Source organism: Sesamum indicum, linkage group LG12, assembly GCF_026168435.1.
Source record: "Sesamum indicum cultivar Baizhima isolate 11 linkage group LG12, ASM2616843v1, whole genome shotgun sequence".
Classification (NCBI taxonomy): domain Eukaryota; kingdom Viridiplantae; phylum Streptophyta; class Magnoliopsida; order Lamiales; family Pedaliaceae; genus Sesamum; species Sesamum indicum.
Genome location: NC_142668.1, coordinates 10,410,822 through 10,438,816, shown reverse-complemented (window position 1 = coordinate 10,438,816; position 27,995 = coordinate 10,410,822). Strand labels below are relative to the sequence as shown.

The following is a 27,995-nucleotide window of genomic DNA, read 5'->3' as shown; positions in this document are numbered from 1 at the left end:
CGATTTGGGCCCCCACCCTCCACTCTCTCTCTCTCTACAAGATATATTCACACGGATAAATCTATACATACATATATGCAACACACTGTTACTGCATTTGTTTATTCTTTATTCAAACGTACAAGAGTGCGTGATCTCATTCTCTCTTTCGCAAATCGCGACACATATTGCAGTACAAGCCTACATAGATATTCACCCATATATATAGTGTATGAACTTCAACGCCGCCCACTTCAATCGGAAGTGAACACTGAGCTAACAGCGCAGTTGATTCTGATTTGGGATTAGATACGGTTGTTAAGTGTATGTATAGGTGCACAGGTATCGGGATCTGGTTTTGATTGTTGGGATGAGAATGTTCTTGAAGAAGAAGAAGCGGAAATCGGAGCTCGAAATATGAAGCTGTATATATCGGCAAGTGGGATTAAGAGACTGACGGTGTCCGGTGTCGCCGCCGCGGGCGACGGCGTTTGGCGGGGGATGAAGGGAAAGAGTTCGCCGGCGGCGGTGGTGGGGCGGCGATTGGCTCAGCGGCCGGTGAGGTTGCTGCTTGGGCTGCTTTTGCCGTTTCTTTTCGTGAGAACTGCTTTTCTAGTGCTTGAATCGGCGGCTCTCTGCTCTTCCTCTATCGGTAATTATGATTTACAGCTGTAATTTTACTGTTTGATTCCGATGAGGTAACTTGGAACCGTAAAAGTGTGATTATATTTACAGGGTGTGTGACATGGAGGTTTTTTGGCGGGAGCGATGCTGCCCTGGTATGTACTATTATTTTATTTAATTTAACTGCCTCGCCATATAAATATATATTAGGAGGGGAATCATCAAATTTATTTAAAATATTGTGTATATTTTATAAGATGTTTTTAGATGTTATAATATGTTATATCTTATTTTAAATCAATAATTTCTATAATTTCTATGATCAAGATTGAAATAATAATATTTATAATTGATATGATTAAAATTGAAATTATTAATTAATTAAGAACTCATCGCTGCTTTTTTTTTTTTGGCAGACAGTTTTTAAGCTCTTAATTCTTTTTAAATTTTTTTGTTAAGATAAGATCTCCCAATGATATATTGAAAGAGAGGAGGTCGTGTAAACTACCCAGGAAGTCGCTTTTTGGGTTGAAGATTAACGACTTTAATAATTTATTTTCATAAGTGTCAATTTCTTGAGTTTGGTACTTTGGTTGGATAATTTGAAGTTGTAATAAATTTCAAAGAGAATGTAATATTCATTTTCTATTATTTCTTGAATTTTAAAGTTTTTAGCTTTGGAACTCTTCCTCAAATCCAAATTCTCCATTCATAAGGTATTTTAGGGGGGGGCAAAAAAAGAAAGAAAAGGAAAAAGTAGATTCACTTGAGATAATTGAACCTTAGCTATAGATTTATTTAGAGAACTATCATAGTTGACAAAATGTGGGCTATCTCAAGTGTCTCCAGCTATATCTATTTATTTCATAATTTATAACATTTTCTGATAATTTAATTTTATAAATAATTTTTGAGAATATAAATAACATCCGCATGTATGCTAGATAGTAAGAGCCTATGAAGCTCGGAGCTAGATGCTAGAGCTAGAACCTGGTATATAACAATTAGGCTAGATAAACTATTGAGCTAGTGGCTACAAGATATGACTGAAAGTCTGATTATAAGCCAAGAGAGTTATTCGACCAGCGTTATTCCGACTAAAGAAAGTAATAGCTGGTCTACCTATTCTAGTCTATTTGGACTAACAACTAAGAGTTAATGAGCTACCGAGTCTTATACCTCGTAGCTAATAATAAGACATGAGCTAAGAAACCGACCCAACAGGATTCATATGCATTTAAAATTAATTCATGATTAGCTTGGTCAATTTTTCATTTTATCTTTATGTTTTTCTCACATAAAGACAAATACAATAAAAAGTAATTTACACATATACGTCCAGTGTGTTTTAATAACTAGTTTTTAGTAATTTTATGAAGTGTTTGGATAAAATAATTACAATTCTAAAACTTCACGAAAGTAATTTTATAGTTAATGTGATTAAAATTATAGAAATTTGTTAAAATTTTAAAACTAAACTAGGAATTCTTTATTCTTTTTCAAAAAAAAAAATTATAAACTTCTAAAATTTTATTTTAAATTTATCATTCAAAAATTTACCAAACACCTCACTAGTATGTTATAAATACTTTAAAAGTTTGATTCTTTGTTTATCTTTTTCTTAAATGCATTAACATGTAAAGCCATTAGACTGTCAGACAACTTGATATAATTTAATGATGATAAAATAATAATTGTTTGATATTTGCTTTTTGGGTGCAAATCCAAATAACATAAGGTAGACATAATTGACCTATATAAATAAATTGGGTAAGATCATAGGAGCAGAACAGTGGATAAGCCCCTTTCCACGTAGCGTCGGTAATCATTCAGCCCTTTGATTTCGCCAACACTTGCCAACTTGGGCTGCCACCTCATTTTTCTACCACCACTTTCATCTCAATCATCTCAAATAGCATAAAGGTAAGTGAGCAGTGAGCATGCATTGAAAATCATCCCAAGATATAAAGGGAGCGTATGTAATACACCCCCTCTCTTGAAGGGATATTTTGCTTCATTTAAAAAAATGTAGAGAAATAATTTGATTTTTTTTACAGGAAATGCTCATTTTGAATATTACGGGGTAGTATGCATTTTTTCCTATACTTATATTGAGGTATAAATACATACTATACAATAAAAATATTTATAAATATGGAAGACGCAAAGAAGCTATATATATATAAATGAGAGAAGAAAGGAACAGATAGGAAGAATGGAAAAAGAAAAAAAACAGTTTGTGAGAGTCGACATAAAATTAAGAGTTGGACTGAGAAGTTTAATTAAAAAATATTAGAGTTGGTTTTGGATAAAATTAGGAGTTGGAAAGAGAAGAAAAAAATAAAAGAATACGTATGGAGTTCTCAATTATAATGAAGTATAGATACTCATTTTCAGTTTTACATTAAATGGATATAATTATTTTAAATAAAAAAATTGAAACATAAATATTATGTATTATGTATATTATTGAAATAATAATTTAAAGTTATATGATATTATTACCCTATTAATATAAGGGTTAGATGATTTGAGCGAAATATTTACTATACAAAATAAAATCTTATTTAAAAACTTTTAAAACAAAACTAAGAGTAAAATACATTTTGAATAAAGAAAATACAACTTTTCTACAGTATCAATAAAGAGATTCATAATACAAAAGTACTATACAGTGAAATTCTGGTCCGATATACTGCATCAGTGTTGAAGATTCGTGGTGGGATTCCTCGATCCAACTATTGTAATATGATGTAAGCTTTAAGATAACTTTTATAATCTTATGAATTTCTGGGCTAGTTGTCCTCAACATTTTCTTTGTTTGAGAAAGGAAGTGTGTAGTCTGAAAAGGAGTGTCAATTTTTAACGACTCGGTTCCTAAAGATGGACACCTTTTATATGATAATTGTGGGTTTGATTTTTTTGTTTTTGAACTTAGGAGATTCTTGATTGATAATTTGTAAATATTTTTATAAGCGAGTTATGATTTTAAAAAATATTACAGTGGATAGACGTTATGGCAATTGAAGTCATTCAATTTTTTAGTTTTTTGTAATAGTAAAAAATCTATAAGATAAACGACGAGGAGAAAAAACCAGCAGCAGCAGCCACTAGTGCAAGAAATATAGTATACAGTAACCCACTGACACTGGTGGCTGAAATAATTATGGGCTTTTTCCGATGTCGTACATAAACACGCGAATGCCAGATAAGTTACATGAATGTAAACAAAAACATGATTGCATCCACTCTTGTCGTTGTTGTTTTGCTTACGATTGTGTTCTTGTCATAATGCTAAAAAAGCTCAGAGAGGAGCTGACGAGGGCCTTGCTGGAGGCAACTACAAGTAATGATGATGATGGGGTTGGAATTGGACTTGGGGCAGTGGAGGCTTCAAATTCTGGACCAGTTTCATTCAGGGATCTTGTCAAGGATGTGACGCTAAACAGACAAGACATTAAGACCTTCGCTTTTAAGACCAAGGCCATGGTAAGTTGTCAATTAGTTCCTGCCTTTATTCCTAAGTTACTACTATTTTTCTGAAGTTGTTTTTGTGGGTTATGGAGGTGTTGGCAATAATTTTTACCTTTACCGTGGAAATAAATTAAAAAAAGATTATAAGTTTGGTCATAGTAAAATTTAAGAGTGATTTGAAAATAAAAGTAAAAATTTAAAAAAAAAATGGGAGAAGTTTATAACTTCTGTTTAAAGTTAATTTAATTTAACAGTTAAACTGTAAATTAAAAACCCTCTTCCTATTATCACTGTTTATTTTTTAAAATTTAGCATTTTCAGTGTTTTTAGGATTATATTTGATTTTACATGAAATGGAAATGTGTAGTGTGTATCGACAATGCTGAAGAAAGTATATTTATGAATAAGTTTTCATACATGAAATTCAGGTTCTTCCCAAGATTATATTTGAAATTAAAATTTAAAATTTAAGTATTTTAAAACAGTTGGAGGAGCTACAACGTATATTATGTGAAAACTATGTAATACTGAAAATGATAAAAATAATAAGTGCTATTTTCAGTTCAAAAGATTGTGAAACTAATGAGGTGGTGTGTTTTCAAATAGCTGAAGATGGAAATAGGGTTCTGAAAATGAAAAAAAAACGAGAAATCACAAAACTCACCAAAATTATTCCCTATACATTTATTTTGTTTGGATTTCTTTCATCTGTAATCTTTTTAACTAATTCCAAAATGCCTCCCATCACTACTAGCAGCCACAGCGACTATGTTCATAATTGGCTCCCACTATTATTTAAACACTCAAGGGGGTGCCCACATGGTGTAATTGTTAAGCGCACCTGGTCTATCTAAACCCCTCAAATCTAATGCACATCATGGGAGGGGTGCTTGAATCACCCACAACCCACTATGGAACCCAGCGTATGGTTGTGGATTTTGCTCACATGTTCAACTTCTTTCTTATCCAATTTTAGGCAACATGTGAACTCCCATGTCATTTTGCTAAGCTAATAGTGAAGCTTGTGAATTGCATTTGGGTCACTTTTCCCACCTTTCTTTTAGTACTTTTTGTAGGTCCACAAGGTGGAAGGTACTAAAGAATCTTGCTCACTGATGTACATATGTTGTTCCTTTTTGGGGGGAAAAATTGTAATTGAATTTGAAATCTGCCTGAATTGCGAGATACTGACTTGCTAGAAGGTCCATGGCGGTTAAAATTCCTGCTGCATCCGGTGCATTCTGCACTGGGTCATGGATGATTGCCACATACCCCTTATAAAAAGTAGGCGTTTGTCGATCATCTATTTATGGGGTATATTCATGGACGCTAGGGACTTTGTGCATGTGCCACATGCGTGTTTGTGCAGGAAGTTGTTGAAGCATGGGAAACTGGCTGGTTATTCAACTTAGCATGGTCAAACTTCTTGATCAACTTAAGCATTTCTCAATTGTTTTCTTCAACCAAAGCGGATCTGAGTTTTGTTCAGACTGAAAGTTGAGACTCAGTAGTTTTGTTCTGTTAAAACATTTTAGCACCTAAACTATTGCGATCAACAATGGTTGTAAAATGATATGAACAGAATTGGGATTCCGTGTAATAGACTCAATGCTTTTGTAAATGCTGTTGATAACAGAGAAAATATGCCATGGGATAGTCGAAAACGCTAATAGAATTATTAAGAATTTATCAAGCAAAAACTTTTCTCAGCAAGATCCTTTCGACCTTGGCCGCAAGACTAGGAAGATGAAAGACATTTAAAAGGAGCAAATCATGAAAGTAGGATATAGCTACTATACTTAGGCTTGCTTGATATTAGGCCTGAGCCCCATATGTATGAAAAACTTTGGCGTAGTGCAAATATGTATTATTTTTCCCTACATGATTAACTTCATTATAACCTTTGGAATGAAGTTCTGATAAACAATTTAATTACAATACCAATGTCATAATAGCATTATGTTTTGTCCTGGCTTTGACACCTGACAATCTATTCTCTTAGTTGTAGAAACTTATTTGTACATGATTAGCATTATGAAGTAAGAAAAGTCTGGAAGTGTTTTCTTAAGTCAAACAGACTCAGAGGAATTCTTATTCTTTATGCAGATCGCGAAGATGGAACAAATTGTTAAAACAGCTAAGCGCCATGAATCTATGTACTGGCATCTAGCTGCTCAAGGTGTACCCAAGAGCCTTCACTGTCTTTCGCTTAAACTGGCTGAAGAATATGCTGTAAATGCTGCAGCACGTTCACGATTACCTCTGCCTCAATATGTTTACCGCCTGACAGACCCTTTTTTTCATCATGTTGTTCTTCTAACTGACAATGTTCTTGCTGCTTCTGTTGTTATCTCCTCTACCATCAATTCGTCAACTGATCCTGAAAAGTTGGTCTTCCATGTGGTCACTGACAAGAAGACGTACACATCCATGTATGCATGGTTTGCAGTAAACAGAATTGATTCTGCAGTTGTTGAAGTAAAGGGCTTGCATCAGTACGATTGGTCTCATAAGGTAAACGTCGCTATTAAGGAGATGCTAGAAATTCATCACCAAATTTGGAATCACAACTACCGCAGCCTGAAGAAGGAAGACTTTGAATATGAGGAAGAAAATGATCACAAACTAGATGTCCTAAGCCCCAGCTGTATATCCCTTTTAAATCACCTCCGCATTTATCTCCCTGAGGTAATTTCTTGAATTATTATATTTTGGACTCGTCATGAGTAAAATCTTCTGAGAATTTTTGATTCATCATCTGGTATTTGTGGATCCTCAGCTGTTTCCAGATCTGAAGAAAGTTGTGTTCTTGGACGATGATGTTGCAGTACAACATGACTTATCGTCTCTGTGGGACTTGGATCTCGATCAGAAAGTAGTGGGTGCAGTTGTTGACTCGTGGTGCGGACCTGACTGTTGTCCGGGAAGAAAGTACAAAGATTACTTCAATTTCACAGACCCCATCATATCCTCTAACTTGGATCCAGATCGTTGTGGATGGCTATATGGGGTGAATGTTTTCAACCTCAAAAGATGGAGGAAGACTAACATCACTGCTGTATATCATCAATGGCTTAAACTAGTGAGTATACTTGTGCGTCAGTATGCTCTGGTAGGGTGGTAATGTTACTGATGTTGATGCTACTATGTTGTTCTCTATTAATCATGTTGATATAATTTAACAGTGCACCTTTACCCCCGCAATAGATCATTGTACAGTCTGTTTCCATGAATTCCGTTACCATGTTTTGTCCTACTTTACAGAGCCTGAACTCTGGTTTTGCATTATGGCATCCCGGAGCGCTTCCACCCGCATTACTTGCGTTTGAAGGTCACATGCACCGTCTTGATCCTTCATGGCACATAGCCGGTCTGGGCTATCGCTATGGGAGAGGAGACAAACTCATGCTGGAAACCGCAGCCGTTGTGCATTTCAGCGGCGCTGCAAAGCCATGGCTCGAAATGGCGTCCCCAGAGGTGAGAGGTATGTGGACTAAACATCTAAATTTATCAAATGAGCATATTAGGAGATGTGGAATAACAGGCTGAGAAGGATAATATACAATATATGTATACCCAAGTGGATGGCTCGGGAATTTCCCATATCTAGCCACGGTAGGGCGTTTAGGCGCTACTTCGGTTTAAAGCTGGAGGAATTGTTTGGGATAGAGGGAAGAAGGTTTAGCCTTCAGTCTCATCTCAGGCGCCGCTCCACTGTTGATAATAAGCTTATAGAAGTTAGCCGAAATACATTTACAAAAGTTTATTAGGTCGTCGAAGAATATATATATATATTAATGTAAATTTATATATGGTTACTATCATGTAAATTTATCTCAGTCATGTTTTCTATAATAATATGAATATATTGCTTTTGTGCAGTTGCTGCTATGCTTTAATTGTTTCATGTTATGCTTAAACTAGACACCATTTTATCAACTCACGTCTGTCATCCATTATTAACCCATATTCACTCTCTCTTAATAATTTATAGGACCAAAAAAGCATGCAATTTTCCTCCAAAATGGTTGGCCCCACACCAATTCAATTTCTGTCCTCACTTGCAAAAGACATGCCATTTGTCTCCTGCAAATTAAAATGGCAAAATCCCCCAACTCTTGGTTATGTGAACTGCACCCAATCAAATTTAGATAAGTTTTTATATATCTTATAAGATAATTTAATAGCTTAAAGATGTTTGATTTCATTTTCAAAAAAGTTTTTAAAGTGTTTGGATAATAAAATATTAAAGTGTTTGACGTAACAAGCTAGCTTTTCATACTGTAATAATGACCGATAAAGATATCAAACTATTAGAATTTAAAATTATATAAATAGATAATTTTGCTTTGATGAGGCGAAAACATCAATCATATGAAGAGTAAAAATGAAATCGCAACAAGCTTATGAGTATGTCTTTTTTAATTGGATATTAAGATTAAAGAGCTTATAAAATGTTTCAAATAAAGTTGGGTGATATTAAATTCTTTTAAAGAGTTTATAAAATTCAAAACATCTATATTAGGATCTTGTAAGGCTAAATTGTCAAATAATTTTCAAAAGTTTATAAGAAACATCATATAAGATGTTTCAAAAAGCTTATTGACTTAGCCAAACACACTCTTAATTCTAGCTGAGTTGAGAATACTCAGTGAGTAATGTACTGAAATTACACAAATAAAAAAACAATGAATTAAACTGCTCTACATTAAAAATGTCGCGCTCCTAAGTTACAACACCAAAGATTTAGTTATCTTTTCTTTTTCATATCTACAATTTTGCCTTTTATTATTCATATACATACTCTTAATATATGTCTAATTTAACAATATATCAATTTGCTTTAATTTGCTAACAAAATATTTAAAAAAATAATACAGTGAGCTTCTGTCATATTACATTATCTAAACCCATAGTCTCAGTAATTTCACCTTGTAATCATCCTCTTAATGATTTCCTTGATCGTCGTCCTTCAATAATTTTGATGTCACGAATGATCATGCTCTTGTACATGACGTGATTTATGAAATTAGATTCTATGACATGATTTATGCTAGTTAAAATCTTGTCATATCAAAATGGATCCGGAGAAGATAAAACACACTTGATTCTGTGAGATCAATAAAAAATGCATTAAAATTCAAACCAAAACATTGCAAATTAAGAGTTGGACGAGAATTCTTCATTTTTTTTCACATAATCTCATTTTGAAATATATTCATCCAAGTTTTAAATAATTAACATTGATTGATCAAAGCAGCTTTTTACCAACTTCCACGTTGGCAACACTCATGCCCACGATCTTGAATATCAGACAAGTATTCTACAACAAGAAGATACATATAGTGCAGTAATCTGGAAGCATCATGATCAGACACAACCAGTAATTGGAAATCAACACACTAACTATATATGTTAGGACCATAAACTGCAATATTGCAAAGGATTCTGCATAGAGAAAGACGAGTAGTTGCCCACAAATTAAGTCAAACTAAGTAGTAAGTAGTTAGCTTTAATTTAGACAACTTGTGAAGTTCACAAAAGTTTTAAGATACATTGACAGACAACTGATCATCATGATCAGCAAGATTTCTTGCCCGAATAACAACGTTGAAGTCGTCCGACTTTTACCTTTATCAGCTGCAACAACGGGAGTGTGAGAATATACATAAATCACTCAAGAAAAATGTTTATAACTTTTGATGCGAAATAATAATTTTGAGGTGTAGCGTAACGTACACAAGCTGGAGAGGCGTTTGGTCGTGGCGAGGGTAGTGGTGATTAGGTTCCATGAGGTTCATCGGGAGGAAGTTCCGAAGATCGTAGGCCGCCTCATGTGATGAAGTCATGGGCTGGTACTGATGGTGATCATCTGATGACCCTGCAGGCATCAAGTTCATTTGCTGTTGTGCTCTCTCATTCTCAGCTATCTGCCAACATCTACATGATCAGTGTGTGTTGTGCGTGTGTTTTTGAGCACATATACATATATATATGTATGTATGTATCATATAGAAATTGTGGTAGAATGTAAAAAGACCTTTGCTCGTAGAAACATGTTGGCATTGTGCAGCTCTAACTCCTGCTACATCAAAATCATCACAATTTTATAGATATCTTTTTCTTTATTGCCAGTAACAAAACTGAACATTTTTTATGCATAAAAGAGAAATTTGTCTTTGCATTATGCTTCATGATCAAACATAAACGTCAGATTCGTACTTCGGATATGAACATTAGGGGAAAATGCCTTTCTGGTTCCTTAAATATACGGCGGTAGCACTTTCAATTCTGTTCGATTTGAAAATTATAATTGAAGATTGTAATAAAAAAAAAATTATACATTTAGTCCAAATCTCGTCGTGAAAAGCTAAACTTAGTTAGAAATGATCACATGCCTTAGTTTCATCATGTAGGTTTAGTTGGGTTTTACTTTTGGTTTTATTCATTAAAAAATCAGTATTTTAAGACCGTAACTTATAAAAATTAACAGTTTTAGTCCTCATTCACTTTTTCATCTACAATTAACAACGTAGACCACGTGCACAGTACATGGCAGTTAAGTATTTTTAGTTAGAGGAAAAATTGGTTAATTTTCCAGCTTGGGATCATTTTTGGAGGGAATTAACTACATTTGACGGGGGAAACAAATCTTGAAAAAAATTAAGATAAAGGAAAAGGGATTTCTCTCTTTTATCACAAACAAATTAAATCCACCCTTCCTATATTTTTATAAATTGAAGTTAAGTAGAAACAACATAAAAATTCATGTATTCCACAAATAAATTAAATAGGCCAAATGGAGCATTCATAAGGTACTGTAGAAGAAGGATCAATTTTTCCTCTACCCAAAAAACTTAATGTTCACATGCACCTATAACGTTAAAATTATAGATGAAAAAGTGGATGAGGACCAAAAGTGCTAATTTTTTAAAGTTAAACGATTAAAAAATTGCTAATCCTGTAACGAATGGTACCAAAAATAAAACAAACATAATTTATAGGGCAAAAAATATTATTTTTCCTTTGAAATCAGAATAACTGCAAGCAAAAAGGAGAAGAAAAAAACAGGAGAAAATGAGATAAAAATATAGCTACATAAAACGTACCCTCTTCTGCATGAGCTCTATCTCAGCAAACAACAACTCGTTCTGGAAAAATTCAACAACATAATTATTACTCAGAATCCAGACAATTTATGTAATATATATATATATATATATAAGAAGCTGAAAATTATATAAGAGTTGATTAATTTGTTAAAATTACTTTCTTGGAACGGATTCTGCTGATGGCTTTCTCGATTTTGCCTTCCATGCTCTTCAGATCCTTCAATGTCATACTCCCAACACCCTCTCCAAGAATTTGTCTACACAGTCGTCATCAATCATCATAAGCATCACCACTTGTAGTAATTACTGATGAAAATTACATATATATGTCTGATCATGGAGCTACTAATTAACCTGTTTGAGGTTTGTATCTCTCGTATTTGTCTGCGCAGCTTGTTGGCTTCTTGCTGGTAGAACTGATATAAGTCGACAGACGAAAAGAGTGTTAAGACGATGAACGAGTGGGATCAGAAGCTAGAGACTTTTCCGATGATCACCAGCTTTGATCGTCGTCTATTGTCCCGTTCTCTGTCCTTTTACGTTCTAATACTAATAAAATGCACGCACATTGCACATATTGCGAATAGTTTAGTTATTGAGGTTAATACAATCTTTTATAAATCTTTTTTTAGAATATTTCATGCTTAATTTGATACATATGTAATTAATTACGTAACTTTGTTATATTCTATCATTTATGTACATTTATAATTATTTTAATTTTTCAACATTCATGATTGAACTATTTGTTCTTCATTTTAATTAGCACTTATGCATTTATGAACACAAATATACTATATGTTTGTTCTTTATTAAATCTTTTAATCGATAATTCTTTAATATGTTTTAGACATATTGATTAGTTGTATTTTTGTGATTGCTTACAACAAAAAAAAGTTGAAAATTTTAAATTTTCATAAACATGTTATTAAATTCTTATAAATATAACTTAATCAATTAACTTAGATTATTAACATAAAAATATAAGATAGTATATATTTGTACCATACTTTGCTATGTAGTTAAAGGTCTTTAAATAAAATCAATGCAACAATTGTCTAAACGGGCAAAATATTTTTTCTGTTGCATAAAACGAGAGCAGAATTTTTTTTAGTATCACAGTTACAGCAAATGTCGCTTTTAGTCCAATAAAACTCATTCATCACGCATTTTTAGTCCCAAAAAGTCATGTGTGTTATGTTTTTGGGACTAAAAAGACGTTGTGATTTTTTGACTAATTAAAAGTCCCAATACCACACTTTTTGAGATTAAAAATGCGTAATTTTGAGTTTTATGGAACCATTGTTATGTTCTTATTTCATGGGATTATAAAAACATTTTGAGCTGCCTAAACTAAACTTAACTAATGAAAAAACAACTACTAACAAAATGAAAAGTAGAGTGTACCTGTGTGTTTGCTTCAGATGTGGACACAGAATTTGTGGAATCAGCACTTGCTTTCTTGTACCTTTCAATACTTGCCCTAACACTGCAACCACAATAATACTTAATTATAACACACATCCGATGTTAAGGTATTACCTTATTTTTGTACAAATATATGTTTTTTAGAATAACTTCATTCGTTGGTCAAGATTCATAATATTAACTAATCGCCTAACATAATATTTATGATCTTTAATTAGTTAGATAATAAAAATGGTTTCAAACTTATTCAATATGTAAATAAATAATTGTTTTTATTTTTACTATCATTTTCCATCATATTGGTAATTACATATTTGAAGCAATGGTTTACATTAATTAATTATTGATCTTCACAAAAAGTGAAATCATCCCATTCTCATAATATGATAACTAAACCCATAACTTCTTAGTTTTTCTTATGGTTTGAAATAATTAATTAATAAGACGATGGAGGAAGTTTAAATAAAAAATAATCACCATTATTCATGATATTAAATAACTTCTGAGTATTCATTGAAAAGATTCTGATAAAAATAAATGTTATATAAATCGATACATACACTCTATTTTCGTATATACATTATGCATACTTGATGTATTCAGATTGTTGACGAGAAGGATTTTAATTAAATTAAATCCGCCGTCCCATAAAAAATGGTGGTTTTGACAATTAAATTAAATTAAAGAATAATTATATAGAATTTGACAATTTCTACACAATTAACTATAGTAAGCATTAGCATCATCAAGATAAACATAGTTTAATTAACCTTATCTAGTTAATTATAAATTACTACTATAATTATATACTTTGATTGCAAATATACTCCTTTACTCCCACTAAATAAGGGTTCAACACATTTAGTCTTTTGCTTTACGAGATTTTCAAAATAATCTCAAAATTAAAAACACTAGACACATTTAGACGTGTCTCATTTTTTCAATTTTAGAACCATTTAGGAAATCTCGTAAAGTAGAGGACTAAAAGTATTGAACTCCCTATCCTATAAGACTAAAAATATAATTTCACCTTAATTTTATTCAAATGCATGGTTAATTGTTTTAAATTTTCTCATAATTAAAAGAGTAATTAAGGATTAGTGGCGCCAAATGTTTCATATTTTCATAGTTATATTTGCAGATATATCCATTTATTAATTTTAATTTCTAAATATTAAGCTGATCTGGGATTTTTCATTATTTATATATAGCATGAAAAAACAGCTTGTTTCCAACCAAAAATGTATGGATTCCCTTAATTAATTATCTCCTGCAAAATTGCAAAGAGCTTTTGATAATTTAGTAAATTAATAATTAATGCATATATATATATATATGCACACATACGTACTTATGTTGTCGTGATCCAGAAAATAGTTCTCAGGTCAAAATCAATCATTTCTATGAAGAACCCTAGCACCTATGTGCCGCAGGAGCATCTGTCCTAATCCCAGGATTAACCTTTATTAATACCTAGTTGATTATTAGATAATTATGTCACGAAAAATTCTAACTCATATTCAATTGGTCAAATCAAATCAATCACAAAATTAGTGTGATACATTTATATATAGTGCAATCACATAACAAGTGTGATTTGTCGCTCTTCGTGAGTTATACACTAATTTTCATGTATATGGTGTTCTTATTATATATAATTGATTCAAATTTGATCAAATCCGATTTGAATTAAAAAAAAATTTATATTAGTGCTGGCGTGAAATTATATGTTGAGCACAATTATACACTCATTAATGAAATCTCAAATTAATTATAGATTAAAAAAAAGAATTAAATAGTATTAATATAAAAATAATCATTTTTAGTTTTTATACAAGATTCCAATTGCTAATTTCTTTTTCCTTTTTTTTAGATACTATTAATTACTTATAATTAGCTGCTACAGTTATTAGGGTTTGTTCCCATTCCAAATATATATATTTAAAGATGAGTGTTTTGAGTGTGACAGCAAATATCACACAGTGAAAACACATACATGCACTTTCAGTCAGGATACTATTTGTAAGCTGCAACCTTAATTTCTTCGACACACTGATTGGCTGCCCTCTGCCACGCTGGCACAAGATCCCACAATATGATTGGCTCTAGCATCTTCATTCTGGGTTCTCGCCACGTGTCAACTCACCCTCCTTTACACCAAAGGTTAATACCCCCATCATCCCTCTTTTACCCACCTCGATTATTTCAAAATCCCGATATTGCTCCTCTCCTTGTTTCAGTTTCTTGCACTCCACATATACATATATATCTCTATATATTAATTATTCCCACTAATATTAATTTTTATTTATTTTTCTGGTTATAAATATATATATTATTCTCATTATTATAATTCTTGTTGTATTTTCTATTTCGTTTCATATACATACATGTAGTCACGTAGATAAAATTAGTGACAAAAATTTTATACATATTGTGCGTGTACATGTAAAATAAAATAAAAGATGGAGTTGAAAATTAAACAGGATATTTTAAACTTTTCAGGACATGCAATCAATGTATGAATTAAGGGATGTAGGTATAGTTATAGTAAGTCTGGTTTGTCTGTGAGCTCTTCTTCTTCAGTGTGTTTTGAAGTGTTTGAGTGAATCATCAGTGAAGGCTGTCTGTCTGTCTTGCTCAGACAGCAGCCATTTTAGCCATTGCTATAGCACCTCTTTCCCATGCAACCAAAGTTATTATAAAGAATTAAACCTCTTTCCCATAGCACCTCTTTTGTTATTTTTTATTTTTTTTGTTGGGGCCGGGGGGGGGGGGGGGGGGGGGGGTTGTTGAAGTGAAAAATAAATTAGGACAAGGGTGTTAGAAGAAAACGGTAAGGCACTTTTAGGTGTGTGATTTTTTATGCTTAAACCCTTTTCTCTCTTTTGATATACAGAAGCTCTTTTTTCAGCTTCAAAAAGTCTGAGTTTGAGAGTGATGGGGAAAATTAAACTTAGCAGAACAAATCTACTGTGATACAGAAAAGGTAAATTTTTCATCTTTAGAGATACAATTTCTTTGGGTCAGAAGGTGATGGTACAGAAACCCCAGGAAGGGGAATATGGAAAGTTGGAAATCACCAACCCCCCCCCCCAACCCCCACCCACCCCTTACCCACAACCCCATTCCTTTGTCTTTAAGTGGGAAAACTGGAAAATCATGTCTGACATGACCAAAGATTCTGTGGGTAAAACAAATGACTTTAGGACACAACTCATCCCAAACCCTAACCATGTAGTAGTAGTCTCCATGCCCTAATGTTTGCATCAAGTAGACTGATCCTATTCCTCCCACAAGGGCAAAATGGTAATTAAAGAAGGGCCCACCTTGGGAAATTGATGAGAATATTAATTTGACAAACTAAAAATTGGGATTTGATGAGTTTCATGCCATTTTGGAGGGCTTTGAAACCCTAGCTGATTTTTAGGTGTTTTTTCAATTTGTTGAATTGACATGGTATTAAGGAACAGTCAATAGGAAAGACAGGGAAGTAATGAGCAAATGGGAACTTGACAGCTTCACAGAAGATAGCTTCTTGAGCTGACAGATGACATGTGGAGAAGAGAGAGAGAAAGAGGGAGAGAGAGAGAGAGCAGGACTTTCACATATTTTCTTAACCCTACTTATACTCCTCAAGAACTAGATCACTTTTATTACAACAGATCTTGGAGGTATATATATATATATATATATATATGTGTGTGTGTGTATCAAACTGGGAACTCATGAGGAAGAAGCACATAAAAGAAAGAAAAGAAACACCACAAAGCTCATAATGGAAAGACAACAACAAAACACTTACAATCAAGAAAGACATAAAATTAGTGATGAGATCAAGAAGAGGAGGAGGAACATTTCTCAATCTTAACTACACACACAATCATCATCTCATCATGTTCCATGACACAACAACTTAAATCTTAGCTTTCACAAATTTCAGCCACATCTTCAAACAAACCAACATGAAGAAAAATTAATTTGAGCCCAAAAAGAAAAAAAAAATCAAGATTTTAAACCCCCCCACAACATATATATCAATTAATCTCAATGAAAACTTCAAGCTTGTCACATAACTCCAAGAGATTTGCTTGAAAAAAGGCTAGTACTGTTCATCACACAATTGACATAGAACTAAAACCAAATTAAGCTCAAGATCTTAATGGCCCATGAGAGAGTACTGATTGATCGAAAACACTGGAAAAAAGAGCTCATAATCGATCTCACCTGTTGTTTGCATATTCATAGAGCCTGCCACGGCTGGAGAAGACGATGAGGGCAACCTCGGCATCGCAAAGAACCGATAACTCGTAGGCCTTCTTGAGCAGCCCATTCCTGCGTTTGCAGAATGTCACCTGCCGATTCGTCGTGTTCTCGATCCTCTTGATCTCAATCTTCCCCCTCCCGTTTTTCCTCAGTGAATTGGAGGACTCGGATTCTTGATTAGGAAACGCCATGGAGAGCTGAAATAAGCAAAGCAAAATTGAAGGGTTGTGCTGGAAAGTTGATCAAGATTACAGCCTGATTCGGGGAAATTAAGAATTTTAGAAACATCCAAAATAAGCTAAACAAGAATTCTTGACAGTGAATAGTTTGCGTATGTTTGCAGTTAGAGATGATGAGTAGTTCACAAACCTGGTAAGGGAAAGATGAAGATGAAAAAGGGAATTAGCTAGAGGATAGTGAAAACAAGAACTCTCTTTCTTGATCTGCTTGTCTAAGTTCACTGTGGGCTATGCTGTAGTTGTGAACAGGAGGAGAGTTGCAGAAAATGGAATTCAGCTGTTTCAGCATACATGTATTTATAGCCAACAAATAGACCATCCAACCACACTCTCTACCTATATATATATGATTTTGATTTGTTATAGCTTTGCCTTTCTCTCTATGTATCATTAATATATAAATTCATGTTGTACTTTGATTTATGAATATTGATGTTATATGTATGTATGCATTTATATATACCTATATAAAGTTGCATTGAGGAGGAAAAGCAGCAATCCATCCCACTTGATAAGGCTTCAAATGCATTTTTGGTGTCCCATAATTTAGGTCATTTGATGTTTTCGACTTTTTTAATTTTTAAGTCCTACATCTTTTTAATTTTCACAATTTTAATTGTTTTCTTCGCAAAGTTCATCCATATCTCCAAGAATGTATGTGTATCTCATGTGATCTTTTGAAATTAGGATTATTGTTCGTACTGACTCATTTTTGCAGCATTTTTTATCCTTTAATTTTTTAGGCTAGCATTTTGGTCATATATCTTTTAAATTATTTAAGTCTTTTTTTTTTTTTTTGGAGTCCACCCTTCTTACCGGTCAAGGTGCGCCCCCCCCCCCCCCCCAAAAAAAAAAAACCTCAAAACTGTTAAAATTAAAAATTCAACAAAAATGCTACCCTAAAAAGTTAAAAAACGAAAACACTAAAATTTCTAAGTTAGTGAACCAAAAATGTATTTAAGTCCCTTGATATTTAGTAGTTTTTACACCACGACCATCATGGTCCAAATTTAGTATTTGTTGCGATATATAGTTGTCCATGATTCATAAGGTGTTTGGGGTGAGCTTGTAACATTTTAAAAGATCTTATAAGATGTTTTGAAAAACTTATAGGATGCTATAAAATGTTTGAGTAATTTTTCTAGAAATTAAAATTAAAAAAATGAGTTGCTAATTAACTTAATCTAAGATCTTAACAAATTTATTCAAATTAATTACAAATTTGTCTTCACTAACATCTGATAAGCTCTACAATTTTATTTTGTCCAACTTCATAAACTTATTGTAACATAAAATCGAACATCTTATAAGTTCTAAGAATATTTATAATAAGATATATATGTATGAGTTTATAATATTTTTTAAATAAATTTAGCCAAACAAGTACCTTTTCAAGCCTGCATAGGAAACTTCAATCACTTTGATAGGACGCAGTGATAATAAGTTGTCTTTTTGAAAAATAATATATAGTTAATTTAATTTAAATATTTAATTTTTAACATAATACTAATAAGAAATTTGATAATTATATATAAAGAGAATTGTTAAGCTGATCGTTACATTTTACATAACTTATTGAAGAACAAAAGTAAATAAAAGAGAATTGGGAATATATAGGGGAGTGGAGTCCACTTTCAAGTTTCCAAAGTCCATTAACCATCCATTTCTCAAGTATGGGAAAAAGGTGGGGGAGATGATGAGAGGCTCTTTTGGAAAGTGACTATTAATGGTATTGAATGGGACCTTATTGATGAGGTTGTACACAAGCTATAATTGTATAAATGGATCAACAACTCATGGGGAATAAGTTGGCTCAAGCAAAATTCTAGTTTTGGGTTACACTCCATTCAATCTGAATTAATTATACAATAAGTGCAATATATTTGTTGTATGATTGATGTACAATTCAGAAAAAAAATGATCAATCACATAACAAGTGTGATACACTTACTCCATAATTGATTTGATTTGATCAAACCTAGTTCGAGTAAGAATTTTCTGCGGACAGAGATAAATAATTCAAGCACACTTTAAATACGTCTCGAGTCTCTCAAGTTAAAAAATCTCTCTTTTTCAGTTCAGCCAAAACGTCCTATTTATATATACTACTCAAGACAGTTAATATGAACGGTGTAAAATCACTTTTACCCATCAAAATTAATCATCTACTTGTGTACAATATATTTTTGTTAAGGTCAATCTAGTAAATGCACATTATCTTAAAAACGTGTGGTCCTTTTCTATTCTTTCTTTTGTGGAAATGGTTTTGTTTTTTTTCCTCTGGTAAATTTTTCCAGCTCCATCTAAAGATCAAACAAACTAAAAGATGAGAACATTTCATGTTGTGTGTGTGTATATATATATATATATATATATAATGTTTTCTGAAAGTATTTCAAACAGATCATCAAATCTCTCGTAATCATACCAACTTCTAGAAAGAGAAGACTCAGATCAATTCCGTACTGCTTAATTAGGTGGTTTAATTGTATTTTTAGTCCTATAATTATAATTATTTAACATTTTAGTCTTGTAATTTGTTAGGATTGTAAAATGGTCCTTCACCTTTTTTATTTTTGCTATTTTAGAACAAAATTTAGAATTTTCCAAAGTTAACCGAATTTATTATGATATCACTCTTTGGCGAACTTTGAAAATTTTAAGCCAATTTTTATATTAGAATCACGAAATAAAAAAATATAAAAGATTATTTTACAAATTTAATAAATTATAAGACTAAAATACTAAAAAAAATATAATTACAGGACTAACAATGCAATTAAACCAAATTAGTTAATGTACTATTAATGTTTGAAAAACCAAAAAAAGGAAAGAAGTCAAATATTCTCCCCCCATCACAAATTTATTACCAATTTTGCAGTATTCCAAACTGCAGAATTGGCTGCCAAAAGTTTAACGAATGATCGAACTAATTGCTCCTAATTATATCGAAACAAATTAGAAGTCAAATTCAAATTACGATTTGGACCAACTTCAAATTTGATGGAATTTTTTTTAATAAAAACGATATATATGATTGCATTAATATTTTAATAAATTGAACAACACATTGATTCGATCACTATATTAATATAATTAATTAAACACAATGAAACAAATGACAATAAACTCATTATTTATAGACTAACATGTAATGGGTATAAACGTACGTAATGTGCGGCTAAAATTTAACGCGGTTAAGGTTTCGGTAGTTTGACTGATAACAAAAAAGGTGGTTTTGGTACATTTTATTTTATTAAGGACTATTTTGTAATTTGTGTAATAATTGGAGAGTGATGAATATATTTAACCCTAGCTAATATATATAATTATATGTGTAAGTCCAAGAACATGAGTGTGATGGGGATGGGGATGGGGATGGGATGGGATGGGATGGGACATGGTGATTCATACCTGAGACATATGTGAATGCGACTTCCATTGTGCTGTTACTCTCAAATCCATTTATGGTAAGAGAATTGCAAGAAAGCTGCCATCACACTCTTACTTACCTCCAACACCTTAATTTTCATTGTCAAGCTACAAATATTCAATCCACCATATAAAACACGATTTATTATTAGTACATATGCCCCCATCTACCTCATTATACAAGAGGGATCAACCTCATGTCTATGGGGGTAAAATAGTCAATTGTAAACATTATGTCATTATAAATTATAAGAACTATTCTCGGAGGGGGGAGCATTTTACAGAATTAAACTGAGACAAAAACTTAATTGTAATTTTGATCCCACATGATAGGTGTATTAGTAATTTTAACCCTTATCTATTTTAGTCGGGTCGAGGTTGTGAGTGAAGCGGCAATCCAAGCTGGAGATGGGGTCTATGGTCTGCATCAGATGGTCAAAGGTGTGAGATGGGGTCCATGGTAAGTCCTCGATCTTAAAAAATAATTAAGTTGATCTGCAACACAAGTCGTTAGCTCAACTAAAATTTTGTATGATTTACATTCTAGTATTTAGTTCTTGATTTAAATTTCTAATATTTACTTTTTAGTCCTTTAAGTTAAACTTTTTATAAAATTTTTAAAAGTAAAGTTGTCAGAGGATAGTGTACAACCATATATGAGGTTTTGTGCCCAGAGTTGTTTTATAAAATGAAGTATTTAAGATAAAATATTAGGGATATTTATAGTTTTGGTCCTCATATATTGTCACTAATTAGTTTTCAATCTCAAAACATATTAGTGACAATATATGATGACCAAAGCTGTAATTATCCCTAAAATATTATGATTTTTTGTACAGACTTCATATATTCTTTAATTATTTATTTGCATTAGTATTTTAAGCTTGTAATATTACTGGAGAACTGTTCACATTAGTTTGCAGCCTAAGTATTTATCTAAAAAGAATGGGTTAAAATTTTTAGACCCTTGAAAATTACAAAATTATGTACACTCTCCCCTTTGACAATATAACTAGTTTTTTTCTTTCGTCATCACTATTTTTTATCCAACAGTCACTAGAAAAAAAATCATAATAAATGACTACTATTAACTATGGTTAAATAAAATTGATGCAAAAAACTAACTTTTCCACCATGAAAAAATTATTTGCTATGACTAAGAGCCATGATCAAAATATTTGTCATGGCTTTTAGCCACCTTCGCAAAAATCAGGACTAACAACCATTGCATGGCTGTGAACAATAACTATTTACTACGGATATTTGTTATTAACCATGACAATTAACTGTAGTTAAGTGTTAGGGAAAAAAAAATGGTCCATTAACTTTGTCCGCAATTAGTTTTAGTACACTAATTTTCATAGTTCTCACATTTTAACCACTAATTTAGAAAAATGTGTCTAATTTGGGTCCTCCAACGTATGGAAATTGCAATTTTGGTCGGGAAATACCATGCGTCATGTGGGGATTTTTAGTCCCATGGGGCACTATAATATTACATGGCACTAAAGAATACATTGGCAAATGAAGTTGATGTTTTTTTATCTCTTCTCTCACACATAAACACTTAAACGAAAAAAAAAGGTCAAATTGTATAAAAACAAGCTTTCAATCTATATTCTTATACTAGCTTTTGTAACACGTAGTCTATGCATACATATAATAAATTATCTTACGCATTTTAAAATATATTTTAAAGTAGAATAATATATATATATATATAACTTAATATATCAGCTTAAAAAAATATATTATTGACAAAAAAATATAAACCCATAAATTTATAGATAATTATAAATAATTATTTTATAAATTCTTATAAATTATAAAATAACTATTATTTTATAAATAATTATAGATAAAAAGTACATAAAATTATAGATAATTATCAAAAAATGTTATAGATAATTATTTTATTTAATTATAAAATTATAGATAAAAATACGTAAAATTTTAGTTTAAAAAAAATGCATAAAATTATAGGTAATTATAAATACTTATAAATTATAAAAAATAAAATTCTTATTTTATATCATATAGTACATAAAATTATAAAATAATAATTATAGATTATGAAAAAAAATTATTATATTATATAATATAAATTTAAATAAAAAAAAATAAACCGCCCACACCCACCACCACCACCACCACCCCTCCTCCTCACCCTCACCCGCCCTCGCCACCATAGAAGGTGGCAACCCGCCCCCAACAGAGAGGGGTGATGCACCACCACTGGGCATAAAAATTGGTGTTGTTGAACCCCGATACGCATAAAAAAAAAAAAAAAAAAAAAATTATCCAAATACACTCAAGAGGTCTATTATGAGAGATTCGAAATTCCTAAATTCAAATTTATCAATCTAAAGCAAAACACAAATGCATATGCATATCGTTCCATATTCTTCCCTAGATAAATAAAACAATAAATAAGTTGCTAATTCCATTGAATTTTGACTACCTTCCACTTGTTAATTTCTTGCAAGTTGACAAGAAAAGAATGAGGAGATCCTTTATGTTGGGGTAACGTAAGATGTAAAGTCGCATAATTAAGCAGGAAGAAACAAAAAGAAGAAGTAGGAAAGGAAACAAAGTGGGAAGAACAAGTGCAATAGTATCTGTGAAATAGAAAAGGGATTATAGCTTTTGCTATAATTAAATCAGCTTTTATTTTTATTTTTAAAAAAAAAACAGCTTTTATTTTTCCGTAGTGGAAAGTTGAGATATTTATGGTATATTTGGTACTGCATTGATTAATGTTTGCACCTTTCAAAATCATCAAGTTAGAATGTTGCATTAATGGTCCCCCACAATGCCCTTTTCTTCAAACTAAAATAATAATAATAATAATTTATTACCTATTATCATTGTTTATAAATTATGGCTCTCAGTACTTTGGTTTTATTCATACTTTGACTAATTCTTCATTGAGTAAATTGGCAAGTTTTATTTTTCCAACTGTAATTTAGGCCCCATATATATATATATATATACATATATATATATATATATATATTCAATCACATCACTTACGACATTTTCTTAAAATCGTCACGTAGCTTGCAAATGAATCTCATTTCAGTCCTCTTGTTTACTTTCATTTGGAGTTTAATAAAAAAAAAAAAAATTGTGTGCAAGTCAAGTCACTGTTCTTTTCAGAAATAAGGAATACGAATTACAAGAAATATAACATTTAACTATGGTTAATAATAAATAGTCATGGCTACACAATGGTTGTTGGCCGTGATTTTTGCGAAAATGGATAAAACATTTGTCATTGTTAAAAGCCATGATGAATATTTTTACCATGACTTTTAACCGTTGCAAATAATTTTTTCATGGTGGAAAAGCTAGTATTTTTATTTTATTTAGTTGTGGTTAATAATAGTTGTTTTTAGCCATAGTTATTAATATTATAGCTAAGAAAAATATTATTTTTGGTCCCACAAGTTAGGCCCATGTCACTTTTGGTCTTAATCATTATGGGATTAGCACTTTTAGTCTCATAACTTATAAAAATTATCATTTTTGGTCCTCATGCACTTTTTCATCTACAATTTAACGATGTAGGTCACGTGCCTAGCACGTTGCCGTTTGCAATAATAGCATATGAGTGCTTCATTTTGGCCTACTTGATTCACTTGTGAAAGATATGATTCTTTGTGTTGATTCTACTTGGTTTCAACTTATAAAAATATGAGAAGTATATAATTCAATTTTTGTAAGAGAAATCGCTGTGTTTTTTGCCCTAATTTCCTTCAAGGTTTTTTTTTCCTCAAATAGAATTACATTTTTCCCCAAAAATGGTCCCAAGCTGGAAACCAGATTAATTTTCTCTCCAGCAAAAAATACTTAACGATCACTTGTGCTATACCGTTAAACTTAGATAAAGAAATGGATGAGGACCAAAAATACTAACTTTTGTAAGTTATTGAACTAAAAGTACTAATCCAATAACGAATAGGACCAAAAGTGAATCAAGTCTAACTTATAGAACCAAAAATGTTATTTCTCCTATAGGGCTAATAGTAGTTTTTTTCTAACGATGGCGGCGTGACTTGCATATAGATTTTTCAACCAATTTATACCGAAAGTTGATAGAATGATAAAAGTGAGAAGTTTTTCAAGTTTCGAACAAGTTTTGAAAATTTCGTAAATAATGGAACTAAAAGTGTACCAAACTCAAGTTATGAAACGAAAAAAATAATTTTTTCAGTAAATTGTATCAACATCCCCTGAGATTAGGTTTACTTACAACAAGCACTCCCTGCTCTTTATACAATTACAATTATACCTCTTGAAATTATATTAATTATAATCTACATCAACACCCTTTGAGTTGAGATAAATCACAATATCAATACCTCAATAGAGGGTCTACTTCCAATTTCACAACAGCAGAGAGTATTTTTATAATTTGACGTAACTTAAACTATTGAGATCAATTTATTTAATTCAAGTTTCTTTTTTTTAAATAATTTATTTCAAGTTTAACACTTAACTTTTGAGCTCAATACAAGAGGCATTACTGTGAGCAACATATAAATTGTAGGGGACCAATGTAATGAGAGAATTATAAGTTCATCTTTTACAATCAAAATTCAATAAATGCTGGTAAAACTGATTACATCTACCATATATACCCATAAATTCTTAATATTACATGTGAGATCCACTGCTAATACGTAAGAATTTAGGATACTTATCGCCATTTTTTTTTTTTTGATAAATGTAAATTTCATTAAATAAACGACAGTACATTAGTACAATACAACATAAAAGGCTAGGCAATCACCTCGACAGGCCAATGGATCCGCCATAAATGAAAAAGTGCACAAATACTAATAGAAGGAGGTAAATCAACACTAAAGTATCCGTTGTCAAACATCTTCAATTTATAAATTTTCCTACGGAAGGTGCCCTGCGTATTCCTCCATCAAATCGTCGAAAATTGCGCTCGCACCATATGTGGTATACAAGAGAGCTCAATAGTCCAGTCACGGTGGGGCCAGTCAAAACGCAGGATGCGCCGGATCACCCTCAAGCAGTGTCTTGAGTAGGGGCAGTGAAAGAAGAGATGATTGTGTGTTTCAGTAGCCCATTCGTTATACAAGACACAAATGATACCCAAGTGAAAACAATATATAAATCCTTCTCCACTTCTGCTGTAACCAACTTGTAAAATTCTTTATTCAAATATTAATCTACAAAGACTATAGAAAAATGATGTTGGAATCTTCTAAAACATATGCAATCGAACTTGATGATGTGTTTCTACTTTCTTTATTATTACAAGATTTTAGGTGATTCAACCCTCAATCATATCGATAATAATGAAAACTCCAGCAAAAATTAATGTTTTTTCTCTTACCATAGAAAATTTCGGGTAAATTATATTTTTGGTCTCATAAGTGATCTGTTTTCAATTTTAATCCCACACTCAGGCCAATTACACATTTAGTCCCATATGTGGATTTTTTTTTTCAATTTCAGGACCAAAGGGGGGGATTCCGTTAAAAAATTGAGGCTAGCGTTAAGTTTTTAACGGAGTCCCCCCTTTAGTCCTGAGACTAAATGTGCGAATTGGCCTGAGTGTGGGATTAAAATTGGAAACAAGTCCACTTATGGGGCCAAAAATATAATTTACCAAAAAATTCCTCATATTTATATTCATGAAGTCAGTCGGAGTTGAATAAAGGACTGTATGCATAAAACAGTCGTGTAAAGATAAATCGTGGTCATGGTTTATCTCACATCCACTCTAACTATTAAACAAATAGGATAAATTACAACTGTCTCTCTTGAAATTTGACATAATTATAAATATTCCCTCATTATTTGAAAAATTACAAGTACCTCCCTAAAATGAAAAATAACTATGTAATCCCTAGACGGTGAAGTGAACATTACTATTTTACCCTTGTTGAATTTTTTTAAAAAATAAAAAAAGTATTTGAAAAAAATGTAAAAAAGATTTTGATGGTGAGTAAAATAAATAATCTAGAGGGAATATTATTTCATAAAAATATTTTAGAAAATCATAATTTATAATTTAACAGGACATTTTGGTCAGTTCATCACAAAAATTATATAGAATTCTAATGGAACGGACTGATTGTTGGACGAGTGCTAAAATCAGGGGGTGTACCAAACAACAAGGAAGTATTTATAATAATACCAAATCTCAGGGGATGTTATTGTAATTCACTCAGACGAATATTAAACATTGCTCATATAGGAATTTGTGCCCACACCTTATATTATACTAACTGAAATTCTTTATTAAAAAAATTGCACTTTTGATCCCATAGAGCAGGAAGATTGCAATTTTGATTTAACACTTCAGGTTAATATTTGTTATCCCACAAAATTAAATAGTATTGCAAAGTAGTCTCACAGCCTAACAGATTTGGTCCCACAAAATAGTGCATGGACCACATCCATAGTGTTTTTTAACTCTATCAGACAAAAAATGTTAATCTCATAAAATGTGAGACCAAAAATATAATATTTATTATTTTATAAGACTAAAAGTATAAATTTTTTTTTTTTTGTTGGTAAAAGTCCTCTAAAATTAAAGCATAGTGACCACTTATCAATCAGCAAATTGTTTTAGCAAAATATTTCCAATCAAAGCCCACAACACATGTTGCTATTTGATCTTTCCAAACAAAAATAAAAACTGAGGATTTGTTTTATTGATTTTTAGTTTATTCTCAGACTAGGAAGAATAGTCTGAGATATTGAGTTTGTGGTTGTGTAAATGGATATGTCAATATAAGGAAATTCTAATCCACATTGAATTCAATCGAATTTAAATCAATTATATGTCAGGTGCAATATATCAATCGTATAATTGATGTATAATTTAAAAAAAAATAATTAATCACGTAACAAATATATCAAACTTATTTTATAATTGATTTAATTTGTATGAACTTAATTTGAAAGAAAAATTGCCGTATATCTAATTAGTATAATTGTAAAACGAGTTACGAAAGTCCGCTCGCTCAATCAACGCCACATTTTCAACATTCATATCCTGTATGGTCAAATATTTCTGAACAATTATTGCAGATGGACATCTTGAATGGAACTCTTCAATCATTACAATCCGACTAGGTCAATAAATTATTTCAATTCGAGTGTAACAAATTATTGTTCAAGTTTATTTGAATTATTATTGAGTTTCAAAAATATCATTTAGTTATTAATCTAATCAAGTTTAAATAAATTTTTAATTAGATCAAATACAAATTGGGCTCAAATAATTTTTTAAATATATTTTATTATTTTTTCACTAAATTGAATAAAACTGATACCGAACTTCAAAATTTATAGAACAAAAGAAATTGTTCAAGTTTAATTTGTTAAAATTTTAACAAATCAGGTTCAACGAAGATTGATTTATTTTTCAGCTCTAAATCCCACAATTGATTTT

The 27,995-nt window shown here is 31.5% G+C and overlaps 2 protein-coding genes across 5 annotated transcripts; one reads left to right on the top strand and one right to left on the bottom strand.

Moving 5' to 3' along the window:
- Positions 1–6: 6 nt before the first annotated feature.
- Positions 7–7,958, top strand: GAUT15 (galacturonosyltransferase 15). Of its 2 annotated transcripts, none has more exons than XM_088876390.1 (6): positions 7–631; positions 715–758; positions 3,907–4,092; positions 6,184–6,765; positions 6,857–7,171; positions 7,342–7,958. In XM_088876390.1, exons 1-6 carry the CDS (start codon positions 397–399, stop codon positions 7,624–7,626), a joined length of 1,647 nt encoding a protein of 548 aa, XP_088732516.1. In that variant the 5' UTR covers positions 7–396; the 3' UTR covers positions 7,627–7,958. The 2 variants fall into 2 exon arrangements, with proteins under 2 accessions (XP_088732516.1, XP_011083308.2); XM_011085006.3 differs by having other exon boundaries at positions 9–631; positions 6,857–7,159.
- A 1,600-nt stretch (positions 7,959–9,558) lies between these two features.
- LOC105165579 (agamous-like MADS-box protein MADS1) lies at positions 9,559–17,459 on the bottom strand. Of its 3 annotated transcripts, none has more exons than XM_088876191.1 (9): positions 17,253–17,457; positions 16,845–17,138; positions 12,597–12,678; positions 11,544–11,605; positions 11,347–11,446; positions 11,187–11,228; positions 10,118–10,159; positions 9,817–10,007; positions 9,559–9,717 (listed from the first exon to the last, which is right to left on the bottom strand). In XM_088876191.1, the coding sequence occupies exons 2-9, from the start codon at positions 17,072–17,074 to the stop codon at positions 9,714–9,716; spliced, it is 753 nt and encodes a 250-aa protein (XP_088732317.1). In that variant the 5' UTR covers positions 17,075–17,138; positions 17,253–17,457; the 3' UTR covers positions 9,559–9,713. The 3 variants fall into 3 exon arrangements, with proteins under 3 accessions (XP_088732317.1, XP_011082936.1, XP_088732318.1); XM_011084634.3 differs by having other exon boundaries at positions 16,845–17,080; positions 17,253–17,456; XM_088876192.1 differs by lacking the exon at positions 10,118–10,159 and having other exon boundaries at positions 16,845–17,080; positions 17,253–17,459.
- Positions 17,460–27,995: the final 10,536 nt, after the last annotated feature.

Bases quoted from the DNA above. Each gene is read 5' to 3' on its own strand.
- GAUT15 (XM_088876390.1), top strand. From the start codon at position 397: ATGAAGCTGTATATATCGGCAAGTGGGATTAAGAGACTGACGGTGTCC. The intron at 632-714 runs GTAATTATGATT...TTATATTTACAG, and splicing joins TCTCTGCTCTTCCTCTATCG to GGTGTGTGACATGGAGGTTT. The intron at 6,766-6,856 runs GTAATTTCTTGA...GTGGATCCTCAG, and splicing joins TCCGCATTTATCTCCCTGAG to CTGTTTCCAGATCTGAAGAA.
- LOC105165579 (XM_088876191.1), bottom strand. From the start codon at position 17,074: ATGGCGTTTCCTAATCAAGAATCCGAGTCCTCCAATTCACTGAGGAAA. The intron at 12,679-16,844 runs GTGAGATCGATT...TTGTGGTTGCAG, and splicing joins TATGAATATGCAAACAACAG to TGTTAGGGCAAGTATTGAAA. The intron at 11,606-12,596 runs GTACACTCTACT...GACTTATATCAG, and splicing joins CATCTGAAGCAAACACACAG to TTCTACCAGCAAGAAGCCAA.